Below are 27,664 nucleotides of genomic sequence, written 5' to 3'. Positions count from 1 at the left end.
GAGGCCCGGCGGTGGGGCCAGAGGGACCCGGGACCACCGGGACGGCTCGTCGGGGAGCGCGACCACGCCGGGCAGGGCTGTCCCGGGGCTCGGAGTGCGATGGAACCGGGCTGGAACGGCGCTGTCCCACCAAGCGCTTCCCGCGGGACCAGGCCGGTCCCGCAATAGGGGCCGGGGCCGGGTGGGCCCAGGCACGCCGAGAATGGGCGGGCACGGCACCGAGCCGCCGCGATTAGCCCGTTCCCCGCAGCCAGGGGAGGTGTCCTCCAGGCTGGAACGGGTCCGCTCCACCAGGACAGGCCCTGCGCCCCGGCCCCACCGGCACCGGCGGCGGCGGGGCCTGGGGATGAGACGGGAGGGGCGGGGCCTGGGGGTGTGAGGGGCGGGGCAGGGCCAGGGGCCGGGCCGGGCCGAGGCGGGGTCCGGGGCCTGAGGCGGGTCCGGGGCCTGAGGCGGGCCCGAAACGGGAGCTGGGGCCTGAGGCGGGTCCGGGGCGGATCGAGGCGGGTCCGGGGCCTGAGGCGGGTCCGGGGCGGGAGCTGGGGCCTGAGGCGGGTCCGGGGCGGATCGAGGCGGGGTCCGGGGCCTGAGGCGGGTCCGGGGCGGATCGAGGCGGGGTCCGGGGCCTGAGGCGGGTCCGGGGCGGATCGAGGCGGGGTCCGGGGCCTGAGGCGGGTCCGGGGCGGGCCGGGGGCGGGGTCCGGGGCGGGCCGGGGGCGGGGCCCGGGGCGGGGTCCGGGGCGGGCCGGCGCGCGCGCAGTGTGGCGGGGGCGCGCGGCCTCCCCCTGTCGCGATGGCCGAGCAGTGAGTGCGGGCGGGGCCGGGGGTCCCGCGGGGTCCCGGGGGGTCCCGGGGGGTCGCGGGTTCCCCGTGGTACCAGCCGGGCCCCTGGGGTAGGGAGTTGCGGGGCTCGGACCCGCTCCCCCGGCCCGGCGGCGCCGCTGGCCTCGGCTCGCTCCGGTTCTTGCTCGCGGGCGTGGGGAGCGCTCGGGCCCGGCCGGAGCCGCAGGGAGGACGGCTGGAGTGGAGCCGCGGCTCTCCGGCGGCGTGTTCCGGGGGAGGGCGGGGATCGCGGCAACCCCCGGGCTCACGTGCTGCCCCGGGGGCTCGGGGAACAGGACGGGTGGTTCTGGTCAGCACCGCCCCGCGCTGCTGTCCCGGGCCTGTCTCGGGCTGGGGGTGTTCTGCAGTCAGGAGCACTGCAGAGCTACGGCGTTATTTTGCTTGGTTTAGGTCTATGATGCATAGAGTGTTTTTCCCATCCACAGGGACGTTTTCCTAATATCACTTGTTTCGGGGTTGAGCTCTTCATTATTTAATACTTATTCTTTTTGTACTGTTACAGAAAAATGGAAATTACCACTCCTCCGACATCCAAGTGTATCATGTACTGGAAAAGGAAAGTCAAGTCCGAGTACATGCGTCTGCGGCAGCTCAAGAGGTTCCAGGCAAACATGGGAGCAAAGGTACAGCCACAGCAAGGACTGGGCTGAGATGCCCCAAAAAGGCTTCATTTCAGCTCAGAGTGTCTGAATGGTGCCAGAGGGTGTCAGCAGGTGAATTGATAAGCTGTACTTGACTTGCAAGCTGGATCAATGGGAAGAGATGCCACTTCTGCTCGTGCTCTGCCTTGAGCTGTGTGGGCAGCAGCTGTCACATGCACGAGGCCATTGAACAAGCACTGATGTAACTGCAGCAGGAGAGCTCATTTCCAGCTGGGTTTTACAGGATCTCCTTGCTGAACCCTTTCAGTGCTGTGGGAGTTCTCAGTGGGTTTTCTTAAATTTTGAGAGCTCCTTTCTCTCCTTTCAGGCTCTCTTTGTGGCCAATTTTGCGAAGGTTCATGAAAAGACTCAAATCCTTAATGAAGACTGGAAGAAGCTTCGAGTGCAGCCAGTGCAGCTGATGAAGCCAGTCAGTGGGCACCCGTTCCTGAAACAGGTGTGCAGAGGAAAAGGGGCAGCATCAGCAAGTGGGGACTGCAGGGAGCTGTGGGAATATGGATGAGTTTTTGTCTGTGTTGTCCTAGGTCAGTGTCAGGCTATGCCTCACACTTCTGGAATGCTGAAATGGACAAAAAGTACCCCCAAGGCTTTTTCCTGCAATGGAGTCCACAGAGTGGATGTGGGGCTTCTGTGTTTGTTCTGAATTCAGTTTTCCTCAGGCTGTGGCAGCCTCCTGGAGTGGTTCCTCACTGACCTTCTCTGTACTTGTATTCCAGTGCACTGTTGAGAGCATTTTCCCAGGATTTTCAAGCCAGACACTGTACATGAGGACCCTGAACACAGTGGCACTGGTGCCCATTATGTACTCCTGGTCCCCTCTTCAGCAGAATTTCATGGTACGTGGGAAGCGCGGGGTCTCAGTGAGGTCAGCGTCTGATTGTTACACAGTTGGGAAGTGGTTCTTCATCCCACTTGTTTCAGGCAACATCCACTTGAGAGATGATGAAGTGTTGCTTTAGTTGCTTGTTTTGTAGAATCCCAGACAGCCTTGTGTCCACACTACCTCACCAGATAGTCTCCCTTACATGTGGCTTCTTGACAGAGTTACCATTGTTTCACAAAATTCAAGGAGTAAATATGTTTTTGGGGGTTTTGTTTGTTTGTGTTTTTTCCTAAGATTTTTATTTCCCTTTATATGAAGAGTTTTATTTCTTAGGCAGGTCCTTTCATTTGTGACTGGGTTACAATGGGATAACACTGATGTGTCAGTGATGAGACATCTGAACCTTTGCTGTGCACCTTGTTGTTGGCAGGTCTGAGGGACCAGAGCAGCTTTGGCACAGCCCCGTTGGGGTCAGCAAACTCTGCTTTTCTGAGCTGTGTCTGATCTCTCTTCAGGTGGAGGATGAAACAGTTCTGTGCAATATCCCTTACATGGGCGACGAGGTGAAGGAAGAAGATGAAACTTTCATTGAAGAACTTATTAATAACTATGATGGGAAAGTTCATGGAGAGGAAGGTAACCTGGGAGCAACCAGCTCTGTCCACTCCAGGCCACGTTGGATGGGGCTTGGAGCAACCTGGCCTAGTGGCCTGTCCATGGCAGGGGTGGAACAAGATGAGCTTTAAGATCCTTTCCAACCCAAACCTTCCTACGGTTCTGTGATTCAGTCTCTTGCAAATAACATATCCAAGTAGTTCAGAAGTCAAAAGGTGGCAGCAGCAACCAGCTTTTCTGTGGGAGCTCTCAGAGCAGGGAAACAGGATGGTGCTTGCCATTCTCCTTTGCAAGGGCACATTCCTGCCTTTGGGTACCTCACTCTATTTTAATGCCTGGAGTGCTCTGGAGCCAGTCCTCCTGTCTACAGGGATTCACGGGTGTCCTCTGGGATGGTGAAAATGTGCTAGAGGGGGAGTAGCTCAGCAACCCTGTTCTGCTTGTTGCCTCAGCCAAGAGTTCAATCAATGAAAAGCACTGCCTGACCCATCATAAAATTGTCCAGCGGGGAGGAAGACAGGGAAGACTGGTGTGGCCTGTCCCCAGATTGCTGAAAATGATAGACCACTATTGACATTAGTGCTAAAATCCCACCTACCCAAAAAAAAACTGAGAGAAGGGCTCTGGTGGGTAGCAGAGCACGTAGGCTTGTGGTTTGCCATGGCAAGAAACAAGAAAGATGGTGGCACTCCCACTTCTGTGTGTTTCAGAAATGATCTCAGGGTCAGTCCTCATCAGTGATGCTGTGTTCCTGGAGCTAGTGAATGCTCTGAATCAGTACTCGGACGAGGAAGTGGAAGGACACAACGATTCTGAGGTGAAACAGGAGGATGGAAAAGAGGAGCTGCCAGTGACAAGGAAAAGAAAGCGAATTGCAGTGGAAGGTGGGTTTGGCCCCAGAGAAGTGAAGATTATGTTGGTCACATTTCTGTCCTGCCCCAGCTGAGCACTGGGCACTGCTATCCTACCATCACTGGGTTGTTACTGTGCCAAGAGCAGTTCCAGCTTGACAAGTTCTGTGACAGAAGGGAAATGGTTTATTCTCACTGTCTGCTGTGGACAGGGGAAGAAATCACCATCTGAAAGTGGTGAGGAGTAATTTAGATGAGTCATCTGTAAACCCACTTCCTGGTGAGATTAGCAGAGCTGGGTGTTATATGAGAAGTTATGGGATGTTTTCAAGTGCTGGTCTGGCAAGCACCTGTCAGGGAGGTGTGGGTGGATCTGTTTCTGTGGGAGGCAGGGAGATGGACGCTTTTAAATCCCTTCCAGACCTGCTTTCCATGCATTAGTGTTCCTCTTCCCTCTCCCGTGCCACCTGGAGCTCTTGTTGCCTAGAGGAAGCTCTGGTTTGTGGGATTTTCATGTGTCCTCGATGACCTTTTGAATGCTGATGGGTAATTTTGTCTTTGTTCTTGATCTGTAGTGATGCGGGCAGCACAAATACCAACACTTTAGTGGATATAGAAAACTGTCTACAAGTTCTGCCCTGGCAGAAATAAATAGTAATAGCACTTAAGAGAAGTTGGTACTTCCAGCAGTACATTGTGCTGCACTGAAAGTGGCCTAGCACTGCTTCTGGGAATACCTCAGCCTGATTGCAGGACACAAAGTTTATCTGTTGTGCATGGGATTACATTTCTGTCTTAAAATACAATCCTGAGCATCTCTGGAATTACTCTGTGCAAGAAGGGAAGACCCATCCACATCAGCTTGGCTGAAGAATTATGTCTCCTCTTCTTTGTAGGTAACAAGAAGTGTTCAAAGAAGAGGTTCCCCAATGACATGATATTCACTGCTATTTCTTCCATGTTTCCTGAATATGGCTTCCCAGAGGATATGAAAGAAAGGTAGAAAATCCCTGCACTGGTTGTCTGTTCCCTTTCTTAGCAAGAGTTGAAATCTTTATTTCAGAGACCAGCACTGTGGGCTGGCTGGGCCACAAAGCTCAGTGCCTGCAGGCTCTGTGAGCAGAGTGTGTTTTGAGTGTTACAGACTGCAGTTTGGCCTTGACTTACCTGAGCCAGAGCCTGATGGGCCCAGATGGTGCTGTAGGCATGTAAAGCTGTCACAGATGGGGAAAGCACATCCCTGGGTGTTTGTGTTTGTCAACAGGTACCGGGAGCTCACGGAGGTGTCAGACCCCAACGTGCTGCCACCGCAGTGCACTCCCAACATCGACGGGCCGTGCGCCAAGTCGGTGCAGCGGGAGCAGTCCCTGCACTCCTTCCACACCCTCTTCTGCCGCCGTTGCTTCAAGTACGACTGCTTTCTGCATCGTAAGTGCCATCTCAGCCGGACGCTTCCCTAGAGCCCTTTCTCCTCAGTTTTCCTCTGCACACCTTGCTTAGTCCATGCTGGAGTCTCTGGAGGGTGGTGCCTCATGAGTTTGCAGTGGGGCCTTAGGAGCTGACAGGTGCCCAGAAGCCTTTTGTACAGACGGCTCCGCTCTTTGCTCCCACGGATGGCAGACCGACGCGCGTGGCCGTCCCCTCTCCGCGCTCAGCACGCCGCGTCCGAGCTCCCGGCAGCTTGTGCAGTAGTCCTGCCACCACCAGACTTTGCTCTTGCTTTGCAGAAGCTCGTCAGTGAAAGGCATGAATGTTTCACTGCCAAAGTCTGGACATGCCCCTGTGTTTTGTTGCCTCCCTGGAACTTACAGCTTCGTCTTAGTCATGTTCCTGCGGTTGGTCCTGCCAAAGCCTTTCGGATACTGATTAGCTGCTGGACCTGCTGTTCTCCAGGTCTAAGGGCTTCTTTGGGAAGTCACAGGACTTTTTCCAGTGAATTATTTATTAAAAGATATAATATTAATATGACGTGGTCTTTTTGTTTCAGTGTGAAAGCTGATCCTTCTTCTTTGGCATCTCCTTCCCAAGCTGCCTAGTCCCCATTGTGGGTTGGAGCAGAGTTACCCTGTGGGTCTGGTCGCCTCAGGCCCTGCTGCCAGGGGAGCCCTCAGGCACACAGGCTCCTGCTTCCTGTCCCTTGCAGAGTGGGGGGAGACTCCTGGAGAATGCTAATAGTAAAGATAACTGTTACTTTTTCAGCTTTTCATGCTACTCCTAATGTGTACAAACGAAAGAATAGAGAGACCAAGATTGAGCCAGATCCTTGCGGCGCAGACTGTTTCCTCTGGCTGGTATGTTTCTGTGTCACTGCTTAAGAAACCATGGGAGAAGTGCCCTGGCCAGCTCTGCTCTGCAGAGCTCTATGGATCTTTTTCACAACTTGGATGATTTTTTCAGAATTAGTTCTGGTCCTTGTTGGATTCAGAGGAGCATGACTGCAAATGCAGACCTTACCAGATGCATATTATAGTAGATCTCCAACAAAGACTAATTCCAGAGCTGGCAGATGGGAAATTGTGTGACAGATGATTTCTCTGGACTCAGTGCAGTGTTAGAGAAATTAAGGCCGTGCTAAAAAGGAGCAGAGCGAGAAGTCAGGAGGATCCAGAGGAGTGGGCTGGGGGTTCAGGGCCAGGGAACCTCTGCTGACTGGGCAACAATGCCAAAGGGAACAAAATGGGAACATGCAACACAAGCAGCTGGTTTGGCACTTGCTGAAGGGACCACATATGGCCAGCTTCTTCTGCCTGCTCTTGGTGGCAGGACAGGGCTTGTCCCAGGGCCTGTGGAAAAGCCTTCCTGCTTTCCCTGGTCATCTGCCACCTGTCTTGTCTTCTGCTCTGCTTGCAGGAAGGAGCCAAGGAGTTTGCTGCACTGCACAACCCTCGATCCAAGTGCTCAGGCCGTCGCCGCCGGCGGCACCACGTGGTGGGTGCATCCTGCTCCAACACCCCGGCTGTCACTGAGACCAGGGAGGGCGACAGCGACCGGGACACAGGCAACGAGTGGGCCTCTAGCTCCTCGGGTATGGTGCCAGTCCTGAGACACCTCACTCCTCTCTCTGAGGCCAGGCAGCTCCTCGCAGCTGGAGTTCTCCCAGGCTCCTTCTGCTTCCTGCGCGGCTGGAGAATTTGGAGTTAGCAGTCAGTGTTCCCAGCAAACCAGCCCTGCCCTTGCTGCTGTGGGATTCACTGTCCTCTCCCAGGAAGGAGGAATGTTGCCAGGCAAAGCAAGAGCTTTGCTGTGATCTGCAAAGGCCAGAGTGAGCCCTTGGCTCCTGAGCACTGTGCCTGGCTAGAAGCAGGAGTGTGTGGCCGGGAGTGCAGTGCAGGGTTGCAGAGCATGAGGGGATGACCACTGCCCCCCAGAACCATGATGGCTGGGTGCCTTCTTCCAGGGTGTGTTTGGCTTAACATCTGCCTTTCCTGCCAGAGGCCAACTCCCGCTGCCAAACCCCCACTAAGCAGAAGCTGAGCCCGGCCTCCTCCCAGCTGTTTGCGGTGGAGACACCGCAGGAACCCGTGGAGTGGACAGGAGCCGAGGAGTCACTGTTCCGTGTCTTCCATGGGACCTACTTCAACAACTTCTGCTCAATTGCAAGGCTGCTGGGGACAAAGACCTGCAAGCAGGTGGGTGCCCAGAGCAAGTAATGCAGCCACAAGAGAGGGGCTGGGGCCAGAGCCACTGCCTGTTGGTTTTATTTCTCTGCCACAAATCTCCCCAAGAAAGGTGCCACATCAACACTTTCGGAGCTCAGGGTGTTACTCTGCTGCCGTGCTCCTGTTGGCAGAATGAGCCCTGCGTGCTGGTATTGTGGGTTCCCTCCCACGTGCAGTGTCACAGCCAGGTGTGCGGGCACTCGTTTTCCAGTTGGAGGGGGCAGTGTGCCATAGGCAGGAAAATGGGGCAGAGCTGCTGCTCTCTGGGCCCAGGCCTGGGAGCCTTGCTGTGCTTACTCACACTCTCCTTATGCTTTTGATAAAACAACTTGAGTGCACTGAACTTGTTTCTTCTTTTTGCTTATGTTCTTCGGTAGGTCTTTCAGTTTGCAGTGAAGGAATCGCTTATAACGAAACTGCCAACAAATGAGTTAATGAATCCATCCCAGAAGAAGAAAAGGAAGCACAGGCAAGTGTTGGACAAGCTTGTTTTGTTCTTAAAATGCAACCAGATCTGCTGCTTTTTGTGCCAACGCATTCCTGGTAATCCCCATCTGGCTCCCATCTGTGCACACGTCCTGCTGTCACATGGGGCTGCTGGTGCTGCTGCTGGGTGCTGGCCCTGGCCCAGTTCCAGAGCTGCTGCTCTGGCTGGGGGCTCAGTGGCCCTGCAGCCCCAGGCTCAGCTCGAGGATAGGGCAGCACTGGCTGCTGGTCCTGGTGCCACTTCCCTAACAGCAGCCTCAACCTCAGCTCCCTGACTTGTAGCCCACTTTGTGTGTTGATCTCAGTATGTCCAGTGTTATTTTGGCTCTGGTGTTTGGCTTCAAGAGCTTCTGCTGCAGCTGCATCACTCTCATATCTCTCCACTTCATAGTGGCTGCTGATCATTAATGCATGAGTCTGCCAGGCCCATCTCTGCTGTGCTGGCTGCTGGTGCTGAGCAGCGCTGGCTGGCTCTCCCTGATGGCTTACACGTCACCTCAACCTTCTCTGCTCCTTTCGCAGGCTGTGGGCTGCACACTGCAGGAAGATCCAGCTGAAGAAAGGTAGAGTTGGCTGTGGCTGTGTCATGGGAGGTTTGCAAGGGTTGAGTTCTCCAGCGGGGTGGCCGTGTCCTGCTCACCAGACTGGCAGGTCCAGCAGCGTGGAGGGAGTGACTACCCCTGGCCAGGCTCCTTGGAGCCAGGGGCATCATGGCCATTCCAGTGCCTGCTGAGGCTGCATGTGCAGCAGGGTTTGCTGCAGCCAGGGGAGGCTGAGGGCTGGTGTGCAGCCCTGTGTGGACAGGGCTGTGGTCAGTGAGCACGGCCATATGTGTGTCTGTGGGAGCTGGGTACTGCCAGGCTCCCTGCCCAGTGCAGGCAAATGGGCAGCTTGCACCTTCTCGCCTCCAGTGCCCTGTACTTGCTGCTTTGAAAAGGTTCCTGCAACATGCAGCTTCCAATCTTGGCATTTCTCTTCTTGTTCTAGATAATTCACCAACCCAGGTGTACAACTACCAGCCCTGTGACCACCCCGAGCATCCCTGTGACAGCTCCTGCCCTTGCATCATGACTCAGAATTTCTGTGAGAAGTTCTGCCAGTGCAACCCTGACTGTAAGAATAAGTCAAATACTATTGGGCATGAAAGCAGCTAGCTCTCCTGGCACAAAGCACAGGGAGGGTGCAGAGCTGGGGCTTGCTGAGTGCCTACTTTATTCCTGCACTTGCTGCTCTGTCCATCCACAGCGGTTCTGTTACCAGCCTGTTAAAGTCCAAAAGGAAATGGTTCTGTGCTGCCATGCAGCTGTTGGCAGCTGAGAGACACTCCTGTGTCTGTATCCTGTGGGTGCTGCTGCTGGTCCCCTGTGAGCAGGATGTGCCTCCAGCAGTTAGGGTGGGCGTTGGGTCACTGCTCTGCCATGGTTGTTTTTCCTGTCTGGGCTTCCATTCCCAGCTTTGCAGTGGAGAAAACAGCCAGACTTCACTGTGTCCCTGCCCAGGGCCCGCCAGGGCTTGGGAGGAGCAGTTGGGGCAGAGACCAAAGCTCACAGTGCAAACCCATGGTCTGTGTTGCTACAGGTCAGAACCGCTTCCCAGGCTGCCGCTGTAAGACCCAGTGCAACACCAAGCAGTGCCCCTGCTACCTGGCTGTGCGGGAGTGTGACCCAGACCTCTGCCTCACCTGCGGCGCTTCAGAGCACTGGGACTGCAAGGTGGTCTCCTGCAAGAACTGCAGCATCCAGCGAGGCCTCAAAAAGGTATTGACAGCAGTGTGGCAGGGGCTGCCTCAGGGCAGAGCTGACACACAGCTACTGCTGCTGCTGCTGCTGCTGCTGCTGTGTTGGGGGAGCAGCTTCGCTGGAGCTGACAGGGTCTGGAAAAGAAGCTGCTCTGCCCTAGGCCTCTGCAGTACTTATTCTGGAGTAGGGATTGTAGATGTGAAAATCAGGAAATCGGAGTGAGGAATGGTGAGAACAAGGGAGTGTGTAAAGTGACTCTAGAGAAAGATTTAGTCTTGAATTCTGCTGGTCAGAGCAAAGAATTGAGCATTTAAAAAAAAGGGAAATTCAGAGAAAGTTGCAAATTAGTGTGTGTCAGGTCCTGTGCAGCTCCATGTAATGGTGTAAGTCTGTAGGGAGCTGTGTGTCACCATAACAAGGGGATGCTGGATGGACACTGGCTCCCTGCTGCCCCCATGACCAGTGTGCTGTACCTGCCAACTCTCCCCATTTCCTTTCATTTTGGTTCCAGCATTTGTTGCTGGCCCCATCAGACGTGGCTGGCTGGGGGACTTTCATCAAGGAGGCTGTGCAGAAGAACGAGTTCATCTCCGAGTACTGTGGGGAGGTCAGTGCTGTGCCTGTGCTGGGGCTGCTGGCCAGGCACACGGGGGCTGTGTGTGGTGGGAGAGCTTCCTTTGCCTGTGGGGTCAGCTGCCTTCCCCAGCTCGGCTGTGCCCATGGGCTCGCTCTGACCGGGTCTGGAGGCCTTGTGCTGTGTGGGGACACATCTCAGTACCTCTGGCCCTCCACTGTGGAGGAGTGTGCTGTGTGTGTGCTGCTGCCTGAGAGCCCTGCTCTGGCCCTGCCCCATCCCTGGGAGCCCTGGCAAGCTCCTGCCCATGAGGTGGGAGAGCAGGAAGGTGTTTCCAGGAGGCAGCCCTGGAACCTGGCTCAGCCCTCCGCTGCTGAGTCTCTCAAGGTGATCTCCCTCTACAGCTCATTTCACAGGATGAGGCTGACAGGCGAGGAAAGGTCTACGACAAGTACATGTCCAGCTTCCTCTTCAACCTCAACAATGGTAACTTCCTGAGGTTGCCAGGGGTGGAGAGGCCAGGGCTGCTGGCCAGGTGGGCAGGCTCAGCCCACCTCTTGCCTGGGTGACAGGCCTAGCCTTACATGATGGTTTCCTTCTTTTTTTTTTTTTTTTTTTTTCTCTAAATAGATTTTGTTGTTGATGCTACTCGCAAAGGAAATAAAATCCGCTTTGCCAACCACTCAGTGAACCCCAATTGCTATGCGAAAGGTGAGGTCCACCTGCCCAGCCAGGCCAGGCAGGACATGGTGCTGTGAGAGCTCCAGCCCAGGCTGGGGCTGCACGTCTCTGGTGTTGCATCTCTGGTGTTGTATCTCTGGTTGCAGTTGTGATGGTGAACGGAGACCACCGCATTGGTATCTTCGCCAAGAGAGCCATCCAGGCAGGAGAGGAGCTCTTTTTTGACTACAGGTACCTTGGCCAGCGGAGACCTTGGGCTGCAGGGTTGACCCTACCCTGTGTGCAGGTTTGTGGGGGGAGCATTGCTGCAGCCATGCCTTCCTGTCCTGCAGGTACAGCCAGGCAGATGCCCTGAAGTATGTCGGCATAGAGAGGGAGACAGACATCATCTAATCTCCGGGGTGGTTCTGGCACACCTTGCTGCTGCACCTTGTAAGCAATGCCATGTTTGCTTCACGCTGACATGACTGCTGCTGTTCCTGCTGCTGTGTGTGTCACAAGTGCTACTTTCCATCCAAACACCAGAGAGACTCGGGACAGGAGTGCAAGCAGCCCCTGGGCCATGGCTGTCCCAGGGTGGTATCCCCTCTGCCCCAGCTGGCTGGGAAAGGGGAACTGCCCAGCTGTGGCTGGAGTGGCACCAAGGGATGCCTGGGGATGGGAGAGCAGCACTATGCAACATGATACTTTGAGTAGGGGTGCCACTGAGCTGGGTAGAGGATGATGTTACAGTCACTGCCTGTTGTGACCCAGGGGAGGCTTTTCAGAAACCTTCCTTGGGCTTTGTGACCCCCTGGCCCTGGGAATAAAGAGGAAATATTCTCTGGCAGGGTGAGGTTTAGCCTTGCACTCCATGTAAAAAGGAAAGAAAAAAGCACTTTAAACTAATCCTCAGCTGTTGGCTGGGCCCTGTATTTTGGGGTGGAGGGACTGCAGGCATCCTAGGTGTCCTGCATCTGTCAGCACCTTTGCTGGAATGTTGCTCCAGGCCTGAGACAGGGCAGGCTGGATGGGGCCCGGGGTGACCTGAAGGTTGGGGCTGTCCCGTGAGAGCACATATGCCACAACCTCCTGCCTGGCCTGGTGCTGGGTGCTGGGCTGTGCTCCCAATGTCCAGGGCTGGGTTCCCAGGATATCATGGGAAGCCTGACTGAGCCCTGACCTGGCTCCAGGGCCTCAGCCTGCTCCCAGCTGTTTAGTCCAGGAACAGAGGTTCTGGGTTTCCTGGGAGCCAAGCCCTCCCTGGCCCAGCCCTCACCATGCTTTCCCAGTCCCCTGCCACGGCAGGCCAGGCTCTCTGTCTGTCCTTCCCGCTGTCCGTGATGGCTCCCTGGAGCATGGAGGTGTTTAGGTCTGTCTGGAGCAGTGCTTGTATCCCAGCACCTGCCTGAGCCTTGCTCCCTGCCACCTCCATCCACCCAGCTCCTGCCAACCCTGCTCTTGCCTAAGCGTCTTCTGCCACTTCGGCCATATCTGCACTATGCCAGGCTTTTGTCTGTGGTTTGTTGACAGTGAATAATGGTAATAATAATGCACTTTAAATAACATGGCTTGTAGCCTTTGTCATAATAAAGTGGTAGCAAAGACCCTCCCCTGCCTCCTGGCCTCTGTTACCCTGGGCAGCAGCCTGTCCCCAGGCTGTCCCCTGCCTGTTGGGCTCCACCCAGCTGTCCCCAGCCTGGCTCCCAGGGTCTGGGGGAATCACAGGGGACCTGGTGCTGCCAGCTGCCTGAATCACACTGCCTCAGGGTGGGAAGGGGGCAGAGGTGCCTGGTGGGGAGAGCAGGACATGGTGTGTGTGTGCAGCAGCAGCTGAGCTGCCTCTAGCCCAAGCTCACTACACCCTGCATCTCACTCCAGGACCAGGAATTGCTGTTGTCAGTGTGGTGCCTCCCTTGGTGCAGGCTGAGCCGGGGTGGGAGGAGAGGATCTGCCCAGGCTGCCAAGGTGAAGGCTGGGGACTGTCAAATGCCATCATTCTGCCTTTATTTGATTATCTTCACATCTCATTCAAAAGAACAGACTTTTTAAAAATAAAGTGCCCAGTGGAGCCAGGCCTTTGGGTAGATAAATGCATATCTGTTAACATTGTCTTACCACAACACAGCAAGTGAACAGGAGCTTTCCCTGGGCTGGAGGTAATTGGCAGGACTGGCACTTCGTACAGAGAAGTAGCAAACTACAGACCACGTACCATGACACGCGGGGCGTCACGCCCGCGGGAGCTTCCGTTTGGTTTTTTATACAAACCGATAGAATAAAAAAACCAGAGTGTAGTAGAATATCCAGCAACAAAAATGGTAGAAAGGATCTGTACCTGATCTTATGAAAGCAGCATCTCAGCAAGGTGCGGTGGCGGCATGCGCGGTGCCGGTGTGGAGTATTGCTTGGCAGCCCGGCGGAGCGGGGCCGATGCTCGTGGCTCTGCGCGGTGCTGGCGAAGCGAGCAAAGCAGCGGGTCATCTACGCGGGCAGCACTAACGGGCAGCAGCAGCCGGGTGCCCCCGGCCAGAGGGAGGGTGGGCACCGGGCCTGGGGCTCCCCGACAGAGGCCAGGCAGGATTTGGCAGCTGTAGAGGCAGCAGCCTGCCTCTGGCATGGGGGCTGTTGGCGTATCCGGGCGAGCGAGGCTGGGGCTCGGCGGATCGTGGCCGCACTCCGGGGCCGGTCGGTGGCGGCCGTGGGGAGGAGGTGGCGGTCGGTCCGGTCCAGTCCGGTCAGTCTGAAGGCGGGTGTTGGCAGTTCAGGTGTGCTCGGCCTTTTGGTCCCGCGACGCTCGCTCATTCCCGGGGCTGTGGGGGCTGTGAGCCCGTCCCACCCCCGGCCCCGCTAGTCCCCTCTCGGCTCCTCCAGGATCTGGGGCAGGTTCTGTTCCTTGCGTGCCGATGGCGGTTTGGTCGCACCACCGTAATCCTGGATGGCTTTGGGCTCGTTGGTGTGGTAAGAGCCCTTGTAGCGGTGGTGGTAGAAGTAGAGCAGCACCAGCAGCCCTGCCAGCAGCAGGAGCAGGAAGATCACGACTGTGGGGAAGAGACAGCAGTGAGGGATTGGGGAGGGCCGCAGGGCCGTGCCAGTGTGAAATACCAGCCAGAGGCTTCACTTACACCCAATGATGATCCCAGTCCAGCCGTCGTCGTGCACGTGGGGGAACTCTGCAGAGACAGAATAGGCAGCTGAGACCAGGCTGCAGCAAGGTCTCATGCTGGAGCTTCCCTTCTTCAGCTGGTGCTTGATGAGGGCTCCATCCCCACCAGGGTCCCAGCACAGCACCCACCTGTGGCCATGTACCAGGGGTCCATCTCAGGAGGGATAAGGATGGTGCTGAGGGGGAGCATTGAGGCACAGCTCGACTCCACCAGTTCTCCCCGGATGCTGTAGGGCCGCAGGGGACTGGTAGGGTGGAAGATGGCTTTGAGGGGCACGAGGGTGTTGAATTTCACCCCTGAGAGGCAGCCTGAGAAGCCAGGTGTGTTGTAGCGCTGGATCTCGGGGTCAATCACACCAGTCTCTGTGGGGCCACAGAAGGAGATTACTCATCCTTCTCAGAGGGCAAGGGCCATGCTGTGCAGAAGACACCCCAGCATGGGACCCCAGCTGAGGGCAGGACCCAGCTCACCCATCACACGACCCAGGTACAGGTTTTTGGGCGAGTCCAGCTTGCTGTCCACAAACAGGGAAAACTGCTGCTCCATGATGGGGAGATAGTCCACCTGGGAGGTAGGTGCACAGCATCAGTGCCCACAGAGTCACCCTGCCCATGCCCTCTCCCAGCCTGACCTGAAGCCCCCAGGCCGCACTGGGAGGGTGCCCCAGCCCGAACCTGGGTGTAGAGTGTGCGGTGCAGGCGGGTGATGTTGACACGGTGGGGCCGCCCGTCCGTCACTGGCTTGTTGGTGAGAGTGAAGACGTAGGGGCTGGTGCCCAGCTGGTAGCGCAGCTGTAGGCTCCCTGTGGGCAGCACAGGGCTGTCAGCAGGGCTGGACCTCTCAGTGGGCACATCCAGCCCATCTATAGGCTTGGAAAGTGGCATCCACAGAGAGGAGCATCCTGTGGAGCCCCAGCAGCAGATAGGGGTCCTCCTGCAGGCTCTGGGTGAGCCCCAGGGCAGGGGAACTTGCCCTCACCATCATCCTTGATGAGCACGGCCATGTAGTCCTTGACAAAGGTGCTGACGTAGAGCAGCACGGCAGGTGCTGAGGTGGTGCTGAAGCTGAAGCTGACCTCCTCGCTGGTGAGGTTGTAGCCAGGCAGGGGCTGCCAGGGGCTGCTCACGATGCTGGCGAACTCACGGGCGGCGTACAGCGACATGGGCAGGATGTTGTACCGCACCCAGGTGCCCTCCTCGAAGTACCCACCGATGTCTGTGGGAGAGCCTAGGGGGTGAGGGGAGCGCCGGCTCCTCGGGCCCTCCCACCCCGCGGAGCGCTGCCACTCACCGTGGTTGCAGAAGGGCCCGGTGAAGGCGGAGATGCTGCAGTTGCAGGTGTAGTGGCTGTAGCGCTCGACGCAGAGCCCGCTGTTCTGGCAGGGCACCGGCGGGTCCTGGCAGTAGCCGGTGCAGTTGACCCGCACACCCTCGGTCTCGTTGGCTTTGCCCTCCAGGTTGAGCGTCACCCCGTTCATCCGCAGTGCCCGCAGGCACCCCAGGAACGGGCGCATCTTGTGCTCTGCTGCGCCTGCAGCGGGGCCAAGACTGAGTGCCCTGTGGCACGTGGGGACCTGGGGGTGCAGGGACGTGGCCAGGGGCTCTCACCGACGTAGAGGGGCCTGTCAAATTCCAGGCGGACGAAGCTCTGTGGGGGGAATGGCCGCACCACCCAGGGCAGCTTGTCCACCCGCAGCCGTGCCAGCTTGACGTTGAGCTCAGCCTTCACCTGGTGCCACTCATCGTCGTTCCAGGGTACCACCGACCGCACCGTCAGGTTCTCGTCCCCATTCCCAATGTCAAATATAAATGCCACATCCCTAGTGGCTGCAAGGACATGGTGCTGAGAAGAGGCCCCAGCCCTTCTGCCCCCAACAGCCCTGCACCCTCTGCCCCCCCGTACTGTTGAGCTCAATGCGGATGTAGTTTCGGTAGCCTGGGTTCTCCAGGAAGACTCCAGACTGGGCAGTGGTCTTGAAGTAGAAGGAGATGTCAAGGCTGTGGTTGGCTTGGAAGGTGGGGAAGATCAGGGCTGCACCCCTGTTGAAGGAGATGGTGTTCCAGGTGTTGCCTGTGGGGAACAGGAGGGGCAGTGAGGGATAGACAGTGTCCCTCCATGTGGGACACCACAGGCAGCTGTAGGCACTCTGCAGGCACGGGATGTTCTGTGGGGCCGGTCACTTACGGTCTCCATAGCACCGTAGGGGCCCCAGCACGAACTGGGCTTCAGAGCCAGTGCGGTTGGTGTCTCCAACTACAACCTGGGTGACGGGCAGGTGGTCCACAAAGGTCAGCAGACCCTTGTCTGTCCTCCTGCAAATGTGAGTGCATCAGAGGGCCCATGAGGTGTTTCTGTCCCTTTGCCAGCCCACAGCCCTGTTACCCCCCATCTGAATGCCCCAGAGTTTGTGCCCCCCATGACTGCAGTCCCCACCCCACAGCTCCTGTTCCACAGCTGCCACCACTCACCAAATTGCATGGTCGGCATCACAGTTGCAGAAGTACTGGGGGTCAGCACAGTTCTTGTCCAGCCCGCAGGCGCAGCGCTGGATGCCCGGTCGCGAGCCCCCCCAGTAGTAGTGCCGCTCATCGTTCCGACCCATCCAGAAGCTGAAGGGCAGCCCGGCTGCAGGCACGGAGGAGAGTCAGGACATTGTCCCGTGCCACAGCCCTGCAGTGCAGCCATGCAGCACCGGCCCCCTTCTCCCGGCACTCACAGGGGGTGTTGAGCAGGCGGGAGTTGTAGCAGTGGAACTCAATGCGCTGCTCGCAGTACTCAGAGGCGTTGGCCAGGGCTGAGACCTCGGCCCAGGAGGCGTTCCAGTACTCCACGGCCCCCAGGTAGGGCCGGTCCACGCTGGAGCCCGTCACCCGCGTAGCGTAGTGACGGTTGTGCCGGATGATGGTCCACGCTCGGTCCTCTGCAGTGAAAGGGGAGCTTTAGGACTTGACCCCTAGGACACCCCCGCTCCCTCTATCCTGTTCCAGCTCCAATACACAGGCAAGGATTGGTTCCCAGGGGCATCAGACAGAGGTCCCCTCTGCCCTCCTGCCACCCCCACCTCGGATGTCACAGTACACCGTGAAGGGCTTGAGCGGCCCACTGCCATCAGGGTCAATGGTGTAGTTGCCCGAGGTCTTCCCGCTGACTCGGTAAGCATCACATGTTTCCTTGTAAAGGGCTGAAAGAGAAGAATGGGGTGGACGTCAGTGCAAGGGAGGCACCAGGCAGGAGTAGGGGCTGCAAGTGCCCCTACTGTCCCTGACCCACAAGGCTCCAGGCTCACATTTGTGGCAGGTCTCCCCCTTGTACCCCGTCAGGTCACAGATGCACATGAAGTCATCCCAGGATTGGACACAGCGGCTGTCATGCTCACACAGGTTGGGTGTGCACCTGAGGGCACAGAGGGCTCCTGTCCCAGCACCAGCACAGCCCCCCAATGCCCCCCACTCCCAGGCAGCACCCTCATCCCGGTCAATACCTGTCTGTGATCCCACAGACATTGAAGAACACATTGTGGTACTGCGCCAGCCGTTGCAGTGCCAGCAGCTCCACATCCACGGGCTGCATGTCTACGTTCAGCATCTGCAGGCAGCCGTGGAAAGCTGTCTGGTTTGACCGGCAGCCAGTGACTGAGGCTGGCTTGGGGCAGCCTGCAAGACAGATCGGGGTGAGCGGCCCTCAGGCACCCATTGCCCCGGGCCCCGCCCTGCTGCCCACCTCCAAAGAAGTACTGGCTGCCAGTGCGTAGCTGGAAGGGGTGCGCCACCCGAAACTCAGCACCATCATCATCGTCAATGGTCACCACAGCTGAGCCCTCCCGTGCCACGAGGTGCACCGAGTGCCAGAAGCCATCATTCAGGCGATGCCCTGTGCAGAGAGGAAGGTGCATGGGGATGCTGCACTGCCAGACTGACCCCCCAGCCGCATGCTGGCTCCCCAGCCCACCTGCGGCAAACTCCAGCTTCTTCTTGCCAGGCTGGGCAATGGAGACATTGATCTGCCCCTCACTCAGCACCATCTCGAGGGAGCCCAGGCGGTCAGCAAAGCCGGTGTAGAGCAGGAGGCCAACAGTGTCCCAGGAGCGGAAGCGGAAGCTGACAGCCAGGCGGTTCCTCCGTGGGATCCCCGGCACGCGCACATAGTTGTTGATGCCAGCGAAGGTGATGGGGGTGGTCAGCTGGTCCTGGCAGTAGTGGCCCACTTTGCCCTGGGAGTGACCATGGGAGGGGTGAGGAAGGGAATGTTCCCATAGAGGGGAGGCCCTCTCATCCCCGCAGTCCTGGCCTCAATCTATGCCCAATTGATCCCAATGCCTGGCAGAGCCCGGCGGGCGCCCCAGGCCAGGGACAACCTTGCACGGTCAATCCGGCGCCGCTTGGCTGAGCACGGCCGCTGCCCGGCCCCGCGTCACCCCGCAGCAGGCAGGGAGCCCTGCCCCAGGGAAGGGGTTACCCCCCAGTGGGGCTAAGGACACCCAGGAAAGGGGTCCCCACACAGCAGGGAGAGGACTCCCAGAGAGGGGGCCACCCCCCAGACTGGACCTCAAAATGAATGTTGGGCCGCCGGTGCCGGGCCAGTTCGGCGATGTTGACCCCGTTGAACATGATGTTCTCCACGCAGCCCCGGAAGTTCTGCCGGTAGGTGAGGTGCTGCTTGTCGTGGTTGATCACCCCTCCAAAGAATACCTGGGAGGCAGAGGGAAGGTGTCAACCCCTCTCTGGAGGACACCATCAACATCCTGGCAGCCCCTGCCCAGCGCACCCACCTCAGTTTCGAGGTCAAGCTGGTCGAAGGTGCCACGGCAGCGGAAGCGCTTGACCTCCCCGTCCAGCGTCAGGTTGACATAGTGGCCGAGACGCTCAATGTGCAATGAGTGCCAGTGCTGGTCATCCAGGAGGCTGCCCACCGCCACCGTGGTGTGGCCCTCACTGGCGTGCAGTGGGCTGCTGCCTGGGGAGGACCAGCATCAGCCGGTGGCCCCCTGGCCCCACACCCCCGGCCCCTGGCCCCAGCTCACCTAAGCTGATGTGCAGGAGGAGCTGGGCCTGTTTGAGCTCCACTGTGATGTAGTCGCCCTGTGAGCCCTCCCCGTGCATCAGCACCCCATCCTGCTCCAGTGTCTTGAAGTTGAAGGAGATGTCATCCTCGAAGGTACTGACCCTCTTGGCTCGGAAACGGTAGGAGATGGCATCATCCCCATCAAAGTAGAGCACATGGGACCCTGGGGAGAGCAGAGCAGCCCCACCCATGTCACTGCCTGCAGCAGCAGGTGCCCTGGCACAGGGAACACACCCTTCTGCTATGGGCACTGCCATGACTGCAGACTGTTTGGGCACAACCCCCTCTGAAAGAGTTTTCCAGGTGTGCCAGAGCCAGCATTCCACCACGCAGGGCTGCGAGAGCCCCCGGCCAGGTACTCACGGTAGGGGCAGCCATAGAGGCCCAGGCGCAATCCAATCTTCCCGCGCGGGTTCCAGGCCACGGGAATGATGCGAATGTATCGTGCAAGGATGGGGTAATGCAGGTCATGCCGCACCACCCCGCTCTCATTCACGTTCCCAAAGAATGTCTGGGGATTAAGGGTCACTGTCAACACCTTGCTCCAAGTCAGGGGTCTCTACCCACCTCAGAGAGCCCCCTCCCACAGAGAACCCCGGGCTCCCCCGTACCCAGTTGCTGCCCTGCTGGAAGAAGGGTTTCCAGCTCGTAGGGTGGTCTCCGTAGAGCACAATGTAGCGTGTGAGCCAGTCATAGGTGTTGAAAGTTCCCTGCGTGGCCACTGCATTGATCCGGTGCTTTTGCATCAGGTCGATCTGGAGCCAGGGCTGCTTGTCCCGGGGGTCGGGGGACCAGCCGCTGGTGCCTGCGGGGGGAGCAGCTCAGCGGCTCGGCTTTCGACTGAGCGGCGGCCGCTTGCTCGGCCCCACCACAGCACCTGACTGGACCCCTCAGCCTCGCGAGAGGCAAAACCCGGCCAGGGACACCCCCTGCCCACCTCCCCTGCATCCCAGTTCAGCGGGGGGACTCACTGTGCAGACGGGCGAAGCTGGCCGAGTAGAAGATGCTGTATCTGGAGGAGGCACCGATGGAGTAGGAGTAAAGGGGAGCAACGAGCTCATCATAGCAGGGTCCTGAGGGGAGAATGGAGTTGGGGGCGGCCTCGGAGCAGTGAGCTGGGCAGTGTCCCTGTGGGAGCTCCCCAGCCCTGAGGACCCTGAGGGCTCTGGGGACCCCGCGGCTCCCGCGGGCCGGCGGAGCGGCGGCCCCGCTTTGCTCTCCCCTCCCACTGCAGCGGAGCTGACACACCTCTGCGGGCCCCGGCGCCGGCACCAGCCGCCTCTGCACTGACGTGGGCGACGGGACCCCCCGCTCTCCCCCGCCCCGGCGGGGAACGATCCCGCGTGCAATCCCGGGGGAACCCGTGCAAACCCACGCGGCACTGGCAAAAGACCCTTCGGAGGGGCCGGGGTCCCGAACCTTTTTCAGGGTCTCCTAAGAGGTCGGACAGAGCCCGGGGCGCTCAGGAGCAACCCGAGCTCTCACTGTAGGAATCGTGCTGCATCAACCCCCAGTCCACCGCCCCCCGACATCCCCTGTAGCACGACCCCCGCCTCAATTGCCCGGCCCCGGGGAAGGGGCTCCGGGTGCCGGCTCAGGGGGCCACGGGGAGCTGCCCGGTGCGACCAGGGCCTCGCCGATTTCCGTTCCCGAGCGGCTGTCCCCAGCCCCGGTATGGGGTCGGGCCCAGTGCAGCCCCGCGCCGGGGCCAGCTCAGCGGGCGGCGGCGCTGGCCGAGGTGCTGGCAGAGCCCGGCAGGTCCCGCAGGGCGGCCCCGCTCTCCTCGGCATCCCGGGGCATCCCGGGGCATCCCGGGATCCTCGGGGCATTCCGGTTGTGCCGGGTCCCCAGAGGCTGCGGCCGGGCGCGGGGCCGCCGCCGGCGGGGGGGCTGCGGCGGGGCCGCCCCGGGCGGGGCGCGGTCGGCGGGAGAGCCCGGACGCCCGTGTCCGGCGGTGACCTTGGGAACGATGCGAACAGGGGCAGCGGAGGATACCGAGGGATGCCGGGGGATGCCCGGGGAAGAAGAAGGGGGGACGCCCGAGAGAACGGAGGATGCGGGGACTGCTCGGGGATGCGGGGACGGGGCGGCGGGCGCGGTCCCGCAGTGCGGAGCGGCCGCTCCCGGGACTGTGGCCCCACTTACGTGCGAGGCAGCCGGGACCGGGGCGCAGGAAGCCGGCACAGGCGGCGAGCAGGAGCCCGAGGAGGCGGCGGGCGCCCATGCTGCGCGCCCCGAGCGCCCTCGGCGCCGCCGCTCCCGGTGCTGCAGCCGCGCGGCGGAGCGGGGCCGGCGGCTCCGCCCACGGGGCGGGGGGGAAGCCGGGCCGGGCCGGGCCGGGCGCGGCGCAGAGTCCCGGCCACCCCCGCCGCCGCGCCCCCGGGAGATGCTCCGCCCGGGAGCTCGATTTCCCCGCTCCTCGGCACGGCGAGGCGCCTCGAGCTGCACCGGGACGCGGCTCTTGTGGGTGCGGGTACGGGCGCACAGCGAGGCTGTGCAGGAGCTCCCCGGACAGCCCCGGTCGCTTCCTAGGCGGTGCCTGGTCCTCGCCGCACCCCGAGCCTCCCCTGCCCCTCTGCAGCCCCGCGCAGGGTGGGTTGGAGCGGTGCCCGCAGCCCCCCCGCAGCAGATGTGGTGTGGCGGCTGTTTGTAATCAAGCCGTGGATTAAGGCCTGCAGGTCTCGGGGTCGCTGCTCTCTCCACTGGTGCAGAAGAAGGGATTTAGTTTGTATCTGCTCTCAACCACCCCCAGACGCGCAGAGAGGGGTTGGGGGGGCTGGCGCCCGCGTGTCCTACATACACCTACAGAGCCGCGGTGCTCCGTGTCCCCTGGCCCCGCAGCAGCAGCAGACCTGCTGTCCCAGCGGCCTCGAGCAGTCCCGGGAGACGGGGATGCCCCAGCAGCTGCTGGCTCCAAGCGGGGAGCAGGAGCACGGCCAGGCCGTGCCCAGTGGCTCTGGACCCGGCAGCCTGTGCCAGCCCGGCTGCCGCGGGCAGGGCAGCACCATCAGCTGGGGCAGCCGGTGCCAAGGCTCCTTCCTGCCCGGGCCGAGCCCAGGGCACGGCTGGGGAGTGAGAGAGAATAGAAAGCCCCAGGTGTGGCAGGGATGTGGGACACCTGGCAGTGCACCTGGAGTTCTGCTACCAGGAGCTGGAACTGTATGCTGGGGATATTGGCACCCTCCCTCCTGTCCCCCAGACCCCGGCAGTGCCTGCAGGGCCATCCCCAGGAGAGGCACAGCCCACCCGGCCTTATCCTGACACCCCGGGGGGCTGCCTGCTCCGGCCACAGCCCCACGTCCTGACCCTGTGCTGGGTCAGATGTCTGACAGCCCCAACAGGGACATGGAGAATCCCTGCTCTGCACCCACAGCTGGCTGTAGGGCCAGCACTGGCCCCAGAACCCTCCTCCCTCCCCTTCCTCCAAGATGCAGGGTGCAGGAAGGCACCCCCAGAGCCAGCACAGGGCAGAGATCTGCAGTTAGCATCCTTGCACTGCAGAAAGAGCAGGAGAGTGGGAAGAGAACCTCCAGCAAAGAGCCCTGGGGACCCCCTGGAGGCTGGGGGCACCTGTCCTGGCTGCTCTTCATCGAGGGTGCAGCAGCTCCACAGCCCCACAGCGAGCACCCAGGGTCCTGTACCCGTCTGGAGGCAGCAGGAGGGCTGAGGGCAGAGTGGAGATAAGCCATGGCAAAGACAGCTGTAGCTGGGAGAAAGGGGGATTGAGGGATTATGGCCAGGAGCCCATTAAAGCTAGGAATCAATTTTCTCCCTCCTGAGGAGAGGAAATGGGGCTTCTGCCCCACAGGAACTAATCTGTTTTTTAATGAGGAGCTGGGAATTTTGTTGTCAACAACCAGCAACACGCCTGCCCAGCACTGTGGGGATACAGCACCAGGCTGGGACCCCTGGGTGAGTGGTATGCCCTGCACCAGCAGCCACCCCAGCTTCTGGAACCACCATGTTTGCCACGAGGAAAAGACAACCCTAGACCAGACAGGGCTCTGCCAGTCCTGCTGGAGGAGCACCCTGCCTGTGCCCAGCTCAGTGCCAGCCCCCAGCAGCCCCCACTCCATTCATTGGCCCCATTCCCTCTGGTCCTGCAGAAGCCAACAACAGCCCTGGGGTAGGCTGGAGTTTCCTGCATGTGCTGGATGCCCTCGGCCAGACCCTGCTCCCCTGGCTGGGTGCTCCTGGGTTTGGCCTGCACACCCACATGACAGAGACTGAGCAGAGCTGCTATTTCTGTCCCCAGCATGCATATGTAAAAGATGCACCAAGTAAATGATTCATTATAGCTCCAAAGTGGGGTCACACCTGCCACCTTGCCTTCCTCCCCAGGGCTAGGCTTGTGCTTTCAGTGTTGGTATCAGGAGCGGCACGTGGTCAAACCACAGGTTACAGAGCACTGAGACATCAACAGCTTCAGACCCACCGGCCAGGGGAAAGGCTCTGCTGTGCAATGACGGAGCAGGTGAGGGGGCTGCAGGGCGAGGGGTTTGCTGGGAGCCAGGCAGGACCCCCCCCCCCCCGCCATCACTGGCTTTTCTTAGTGTTTTAGGTAGTTCTCTTGTGAGTCCTGTGGGTTTAGACTGAAAGGCAAAACCCTGGGGAATCAGGGCAGTGCCTGGTGCTCCAGGCCCCTGGGGCATTGAGCAGGAAAGGGACTAGAGGAGCTGCTGGAGAATCAACCTGCCCTGGCACTGGGTTCTGATCCCACCTGCAGCCCCAGAGCAGTTGAGGAGCCCAAGCCCAACTGCCTGGGCTCACTGACAGCTCAGGGGCCAGAGTGAAATTGCTCTTGTGAGGCTACTGTGAGTCAGAGTGTGTCAGATCCTGATCTCCAGATCAGTGGGGTCCCAGCTGACCAGTACCAGGCTGCAGCACTGTCCCGCTGCCCCAGAGCAGGGCTGAGCAGCTGGGAGGTGGGAGCACTGTGCTTAGCTGCCTGCAACCTGGGTGAGGCAGGAGCTCCCTATCTGGGAGCAGGACTGGGCAGTGCCTACACTGGGGTCCCCAGGGTGGGGTGTGGGGACTTTGGGCACCTGAGGATGCTGGTGTGGATCCCCAAGGCTCAACTGCCCAGGGCAGCTGGGGCCACAGGCTGGGTGCTGAGCCCCAGAGCAGCTCCCCTGGTACGTGCAGGGTTAGTTCGTGGGACACGGCGCTGTGCCAGGGACGCCGTGGCTGGGGTCATGAACCTCCACCAGCTCTGTATTGCAGACAGCTGCTCAGGAAGTGCGTGGTCGTACCCCCCGCTGCTGCGGGGTGGGTGTGAGATGGAAACAAACCCCGCACCTAGGGCCAGGGACCGGGGGCCGCGACACACCCAGGCTGGGTGAAAGGCTGCCCTGGGTGTGGTTCTGCACTTCGTGGCTGGGCCACCCCTGCCGAGCCCTCCTCACTCAGCCTCCCTCTATACAGGTGACTCCCAGCCCCGTCTCAACGGCGCTGATGGCCACCACTGACTTCTACCCCTGGGAGTACGACTACTCGGGCGAGGTCGGCATGTTGCCTGAGCTCTGTGAGAAGCAGGGAGTCCAGGGCTTTGCCCGCACCTTCCAGCCTGCCGTGTACCTGCTGCTCTTGCTGCTGGGCACAGTGGGGAACGGGCTGGTGCTGCTCACACACACCCGCTACCGCCAGGCACACAGCATCACCGATGTCTGCGTCCTGCACCTCGCTCTGTCCGACCTCCTGCTGCTCCTGACGCTGCCCTTCGCCATCACCGACACGCTGCAGGGCTGGTCCCCAGGCACAGCCGCCTGCAAGGTGCTGCAGGGTCTCTATGCCCTCAACTTCTACAGCGGCTTCCTGTTCCTCACGTGCATCAGCGCGGATCGCTATGTGGCCATTGTGCGGGTGCCGGCTGCTTGCCGCCTGCGCCCACGAGCTCGCCGCCTCGGCTGGCTGACGGCGGGGCTGGCCTGGCTGCTGGCCATGCTGCTAGCACTGCCCCAGTTCGTCTACAGCCAGGCAGAGCAGCACCAGGATCTCTGGCTCTGTCGTGTCGTCTTCCCCCGTGTGGTCTCACGGGCAGCCCGGGGGGCCACCAACCTGCTGCAGGTGGTGCTCAGCTTCGCGGTGCCCTTCCTGGTGATGGCAAGCTGCTACGCGGCTGTGGCACGGACACTGCTGGCGGCCCGCGGTGCCCAGCCCCACCGGGCGCTGCGGGTGCTGCTGGCCCTCGTGCTCGTGTTTGTGGCCCTGCAGCTGCCCCACAGCCTGATGGTGCTGCTGGACGCGGCCGAGCTGCTGGCCAGCTGGGAGATGAGCTGCGCCCAGAGCCGCCGCAAGGACCTAGCACTGCTGGTCACCGGCGGGCTGGCGTACCTGCGCTGCTGCCTCAACCCCCTGCTCTACGCCTTCCTCGGCCAGCGCTTCCGCCAGGAGCTGTGGCTGCTCGCCAGCGACGCCGGCTGTGTGGGGTCCCTCGTCCCGCGCTGCTCCGGCTGCTCCAGTCCCCGCCGGCGGACATCGGTCTCCAGCTACTTGGACGTGGTGTAGGAGCACAGTGCCCGCGGCCGGGGCAGGGACCGGCGCCGCGGGGTTCGGTCCCTCCGCGATTCCCTGGGGACAGCCCCGTCCGTGCGCAGACCTGCCCCGGTGAGCACCGGGACACCGGCAGCACCGGGCGATCCGCACGGCGCCTGCACACGCCTGAGCAGAGGGAAGATGTGGTAGATAGGGACAGGCGAACGGAAGATTTCGGGATGTAACGGAAAGCAAGACCCTTCCCCCCTCATCCTGCGATATGTAATCAATCACCCCTGAGGCATGCAGCCCCTCCTAACTCCAGTAGTTTTCCACTCCTTACTAACCCTAGCCGGACCCACCGTCCCCCTTTGACGTAGTAAAGCCCCCTTGCCTATTTAACCTCACGAGGTAAGGTAATAAACGCCATTTGACCATCCACCACATTGGTGTCCGTGCATGTCGGTGGCCCGAGTGACCCGGGCGAGGCCGGGTCGCCGTGCTGTCTCTTGAAACCAGGTCGCCCGCCTTCTCAGCAGAAGGCAACAGGAAGAGCAGCCCCGCAGCGCCTGCGTGCCCTGCGAGTGCCTTCACTGCCCGGCGACCCGCGGGGCTGCGGTCCCCGCAATGTCACGCGCGTTTCAGGGCAACCCTGCAATGTCACCGCGTCGCGGGCCGTGCAAAGTTTCGCGTGCTCTGTGGGTCCGGCCGGTGCCGTGAGCCGGCTCGGTAGGTGCAACACTGGGGCCAGGCAGGCAGCTGGTTCCCACTCTCACAATAAACCCCGAACGAGTCCCGGTGGGCGAGCGCAATCTCCGTGCGGGGCGACGCTGCCCCGGGGGGTTTTGTGGGGCCGGGGGCGGCTCCCTGGCCACCGGCACTGGCGGGCGGTGCCTGCAGGAGGCAGCAGAAGCTCGCACTTCCTGGTCGCCCTCCGCTCGCCCCCGCCGCTGGAGGGACAGGGAGCCCCCGGACAGGGGATAGCAGAGACCCCCCCCTCGGAAAAACCCTCCTTGGGTCCTGCACCCCAGGGCGGGGGCAGAGAGACGTTTGTTCTCCTCTCCTTACTCCCCCCACGAGCTCCTCTGCCACGGCACATCCCGGCCCAGAGGCTCTGCAGCACCAGGGTGCTGTGCTGGGGCTGGCCCGGCCCGGACACGTGGCGACCAACACACGACCACGGGCTAGGACATGGCGAGCGACACATTGCACGGGCTGGCACATGGTGCAGTGTCCCACTCACCAGGCCTGGCTAAGGAAGCACTCCACAGTGCCAGGAACAGCACTGGGCTTGGCTGTGGTGCAGCTGCTCATGGAGTCTCCCAGCAGAGCTGGGCACGCAGGGAAGCACCTCCCGGTCCTGCCGGGGCTGGAGGCTACTTCCTGTTCACCCCCTGCTCTGTTTGGGATTAGCCCAGGGCTCAACTGGAAGAAGCCATTCCAGAAGCTTCACCTACTGCTGGGCCAGAAGCAGGTTACTGCTGACTCAGCAGCCACAGAGGCAGGGTGATGGGCCTCTGTCCCCCACAACCCTCGGTGGGGATCAAGAGCCAGATTCAGGCGGTTCTTGGCCAGACAGAACAGCTGTCCCTGCTGCCCACCCAGCCTGTGGTCTCGGGTGGTCCCGTTCCAGTCCTCTGATGCCCCCACAGCTGGTGGGCTCTGCTCGATGCTTGTGACTGGCCGGGCTGCACAGCCGGCCCCACACCAGAGGCTCAGCCCCAGGCACAATCCAGAGCAGGCTGCGTGGGAGGGGAGCTGGCAGCTGGAGCTTCCTGCCGGCGCATCCCAGCACCAGGCTCCCAGGGACGGCGGTGACCCAACAGCTGTAGCAAAGCCAGAGCATTAACTCCTGGGGCTTCGGGAGTGGGGCCTGGATGCTGCCATGGCACCCTTGCCTTGAGGGTACCCCAGACCCTCTGCCACTGGGCAGAGCTCGCGGGTGAGCTGAGCCACACAGTCGTGGCACTGGCTGTGACCCCACCATGAACGCCTTCCACCAGGTCCTTTGAGGAAAGTCGCTATGAGGGCCTGCAGGACAGGCCTGCCC

General features: G+C 60.5%; 3 protein-coding genes across 3 annotated transcripts; 2 read left to right on the top strand and 1 right to left on the bottom strand.

Moving 5' to 3' along the window:
- Positions 1-751: 751 nt before the first annotated feature.
- Positions 752-12,519, top strand: EZH1 (enhancer of zeste 1 polycomb repressive complex 2 subunit). Its single transcript, XM_054000262.1, has 20 exons — positions 752-804; positions 1,346-1,466; positions 1,813-1,941; positions 2,222-2,341; positions 2,844-2,964; positions 3,654-3,827; positions 4,691-4,793; positions 5,059-5,222; positions 5,994-6,085; positions 6,645-6,819; positions 7,227-7,423; positions 7,831-7,922; positions 8,462-8,502; positions 8,927-9,052; positions 9,518-9,696; positions 10,190-10,285; positions 10,657-10,738; positions 10,883-10,963; positions 11,080-11,168; positions 11,270-12,519. The coding sequence occupies exons 1-20, from the start codon at positions 794-796 to the stop codon at positions 11,324-11,326; spliced, it is 2,250 nt and encodes a 749-aa protein (XP_053856237.1). The 5' UTR covers positions 752-793; the 3' UTR covers positions 11,327-12,519.
- A 383-nt stretch (positions 12,520-12,902) lies between these two features.
- On the bottom strand, positions 12,903-21,420 carry CNTNAP1 (contactin associated protein 1). Its single transcript, XM_054000413.1, has 24 exons — positions 21,286-21,420; positions 20,112-20,213; positions 19,752-19,945; positions 19,504-19,651; positions 19,100-19,303; positions 18,848-19,032; positions 18,624-18,767; positions 18,028-18,289; positions 17,800-17,949; positions 17,561-17,732; positions 17,366-17,472; positions 17,141-17,260; positions 16,796-16,999; positions 16,548-16,704; positions 16,264-16,391; positions 15,982-16,149; positions 15,687-15,905; positions 15,370-15,609; positions 15,058-15,294; positions 14,754-14,881; positions 14,550-14,643; positions 14,208-14,441; positions 14,038-14,085; positions 12,903-13,953 (listed from the first exon to the last, which is right to left on the bottom strand). Exons 1-24 carry the CDS (start codon positions 21,362-21,364, stop codon positions 13,763-13,765), a joined length of 3,915 nt encoding a protein of 1,304 aa, XP_053856388.1. The 5' UTR covers positions 21,365-21,420; the 3' UTR covers positions 12,903-13,762.
- Positions 21,421-23,602: 2,182 nt separating this feature from the next.
- CCR10 (C-C motif chemokine receptor 10) lies at positions 23,603-25,647 on the top strand. Its single transcript, XM_054000424.1, has 2 exons — positions 23,603-23,614; positions 24,565-25,647. Exons 1-2 carry the CDS (start codon positions 23,603-23,605, stop codon positions 25,645-25,647), a joined length of 1,095 nt encoding a protein of 364 aa, XP_053856399.1.
- Positions 25,648-27,664: the final 2,017 nt, after the last annotated feature.

The sequence above is a fragment of the Vidua macroura genome, chromosome 27, assembly GCF_024509145.1.
Source record: "Vidua macroura isolate BioBank_ID:100142 chromosome 27, ASM2450914v1, whole genome shotgun sequence".
Taxonomy (NCBI): Eukaryota; Metazoa; Chordata; class Aves; order Passeriformes; family Viduidae; genus Vidua; species Vidua macroura.
Note: the sequence above shows the minus strand (reverse complement) of the source record. Positions and strands in the feature narration are given on the sequence as shown.

What these genes read in the sequence shown, in the direction of transcription:
- EZH1 (XM_054000262.1), top strand. An exon ending in CAGACTGTTTCCTCTGGCTG is followed by an intron (nt 6,086 to 6,644) that starts GTATGTTTCTGT and finishes CTCTGCTTGCAG; the next exon opens with GAAGGAGCCAAGGAGTTTGC. An exon ending in TCTTTTTTGACTACAGGTAC is followed by an intron (nt 11,169 to 11,269) that starts CTTGGCCAGCGG and finishes TCCTGCAGGTAC; the next exon opens with AGCCAGGCAGATGCCCTGAA.
- CNTNAP1 (XM_054000413.1), bottom strand. Translation starts at nt 21,364, where the DNA reads ATGGGCGCCCGCCGCCTCCTCGGGCTCCTGCTCGCCGCCTGTGCCGGC. An exon ending in CCTACGGTGCTATGGAGACC is followed by an intron (nt 16,150 to 16,263) that starts GTAAGTGACCGG and finishes TGTTCCCCACAG; the next exon opens with GCAACACCTGGAACACCATC. An exon ending in CGTGCTCATCAAGGATGATG is followed by an intron (nt 14,882 to 15,057) that starts GTGAGGGCAAGT and finishes TGCTGCCCACAG; the next exon opens with GGAGCCTACAGCTGCGCTAC.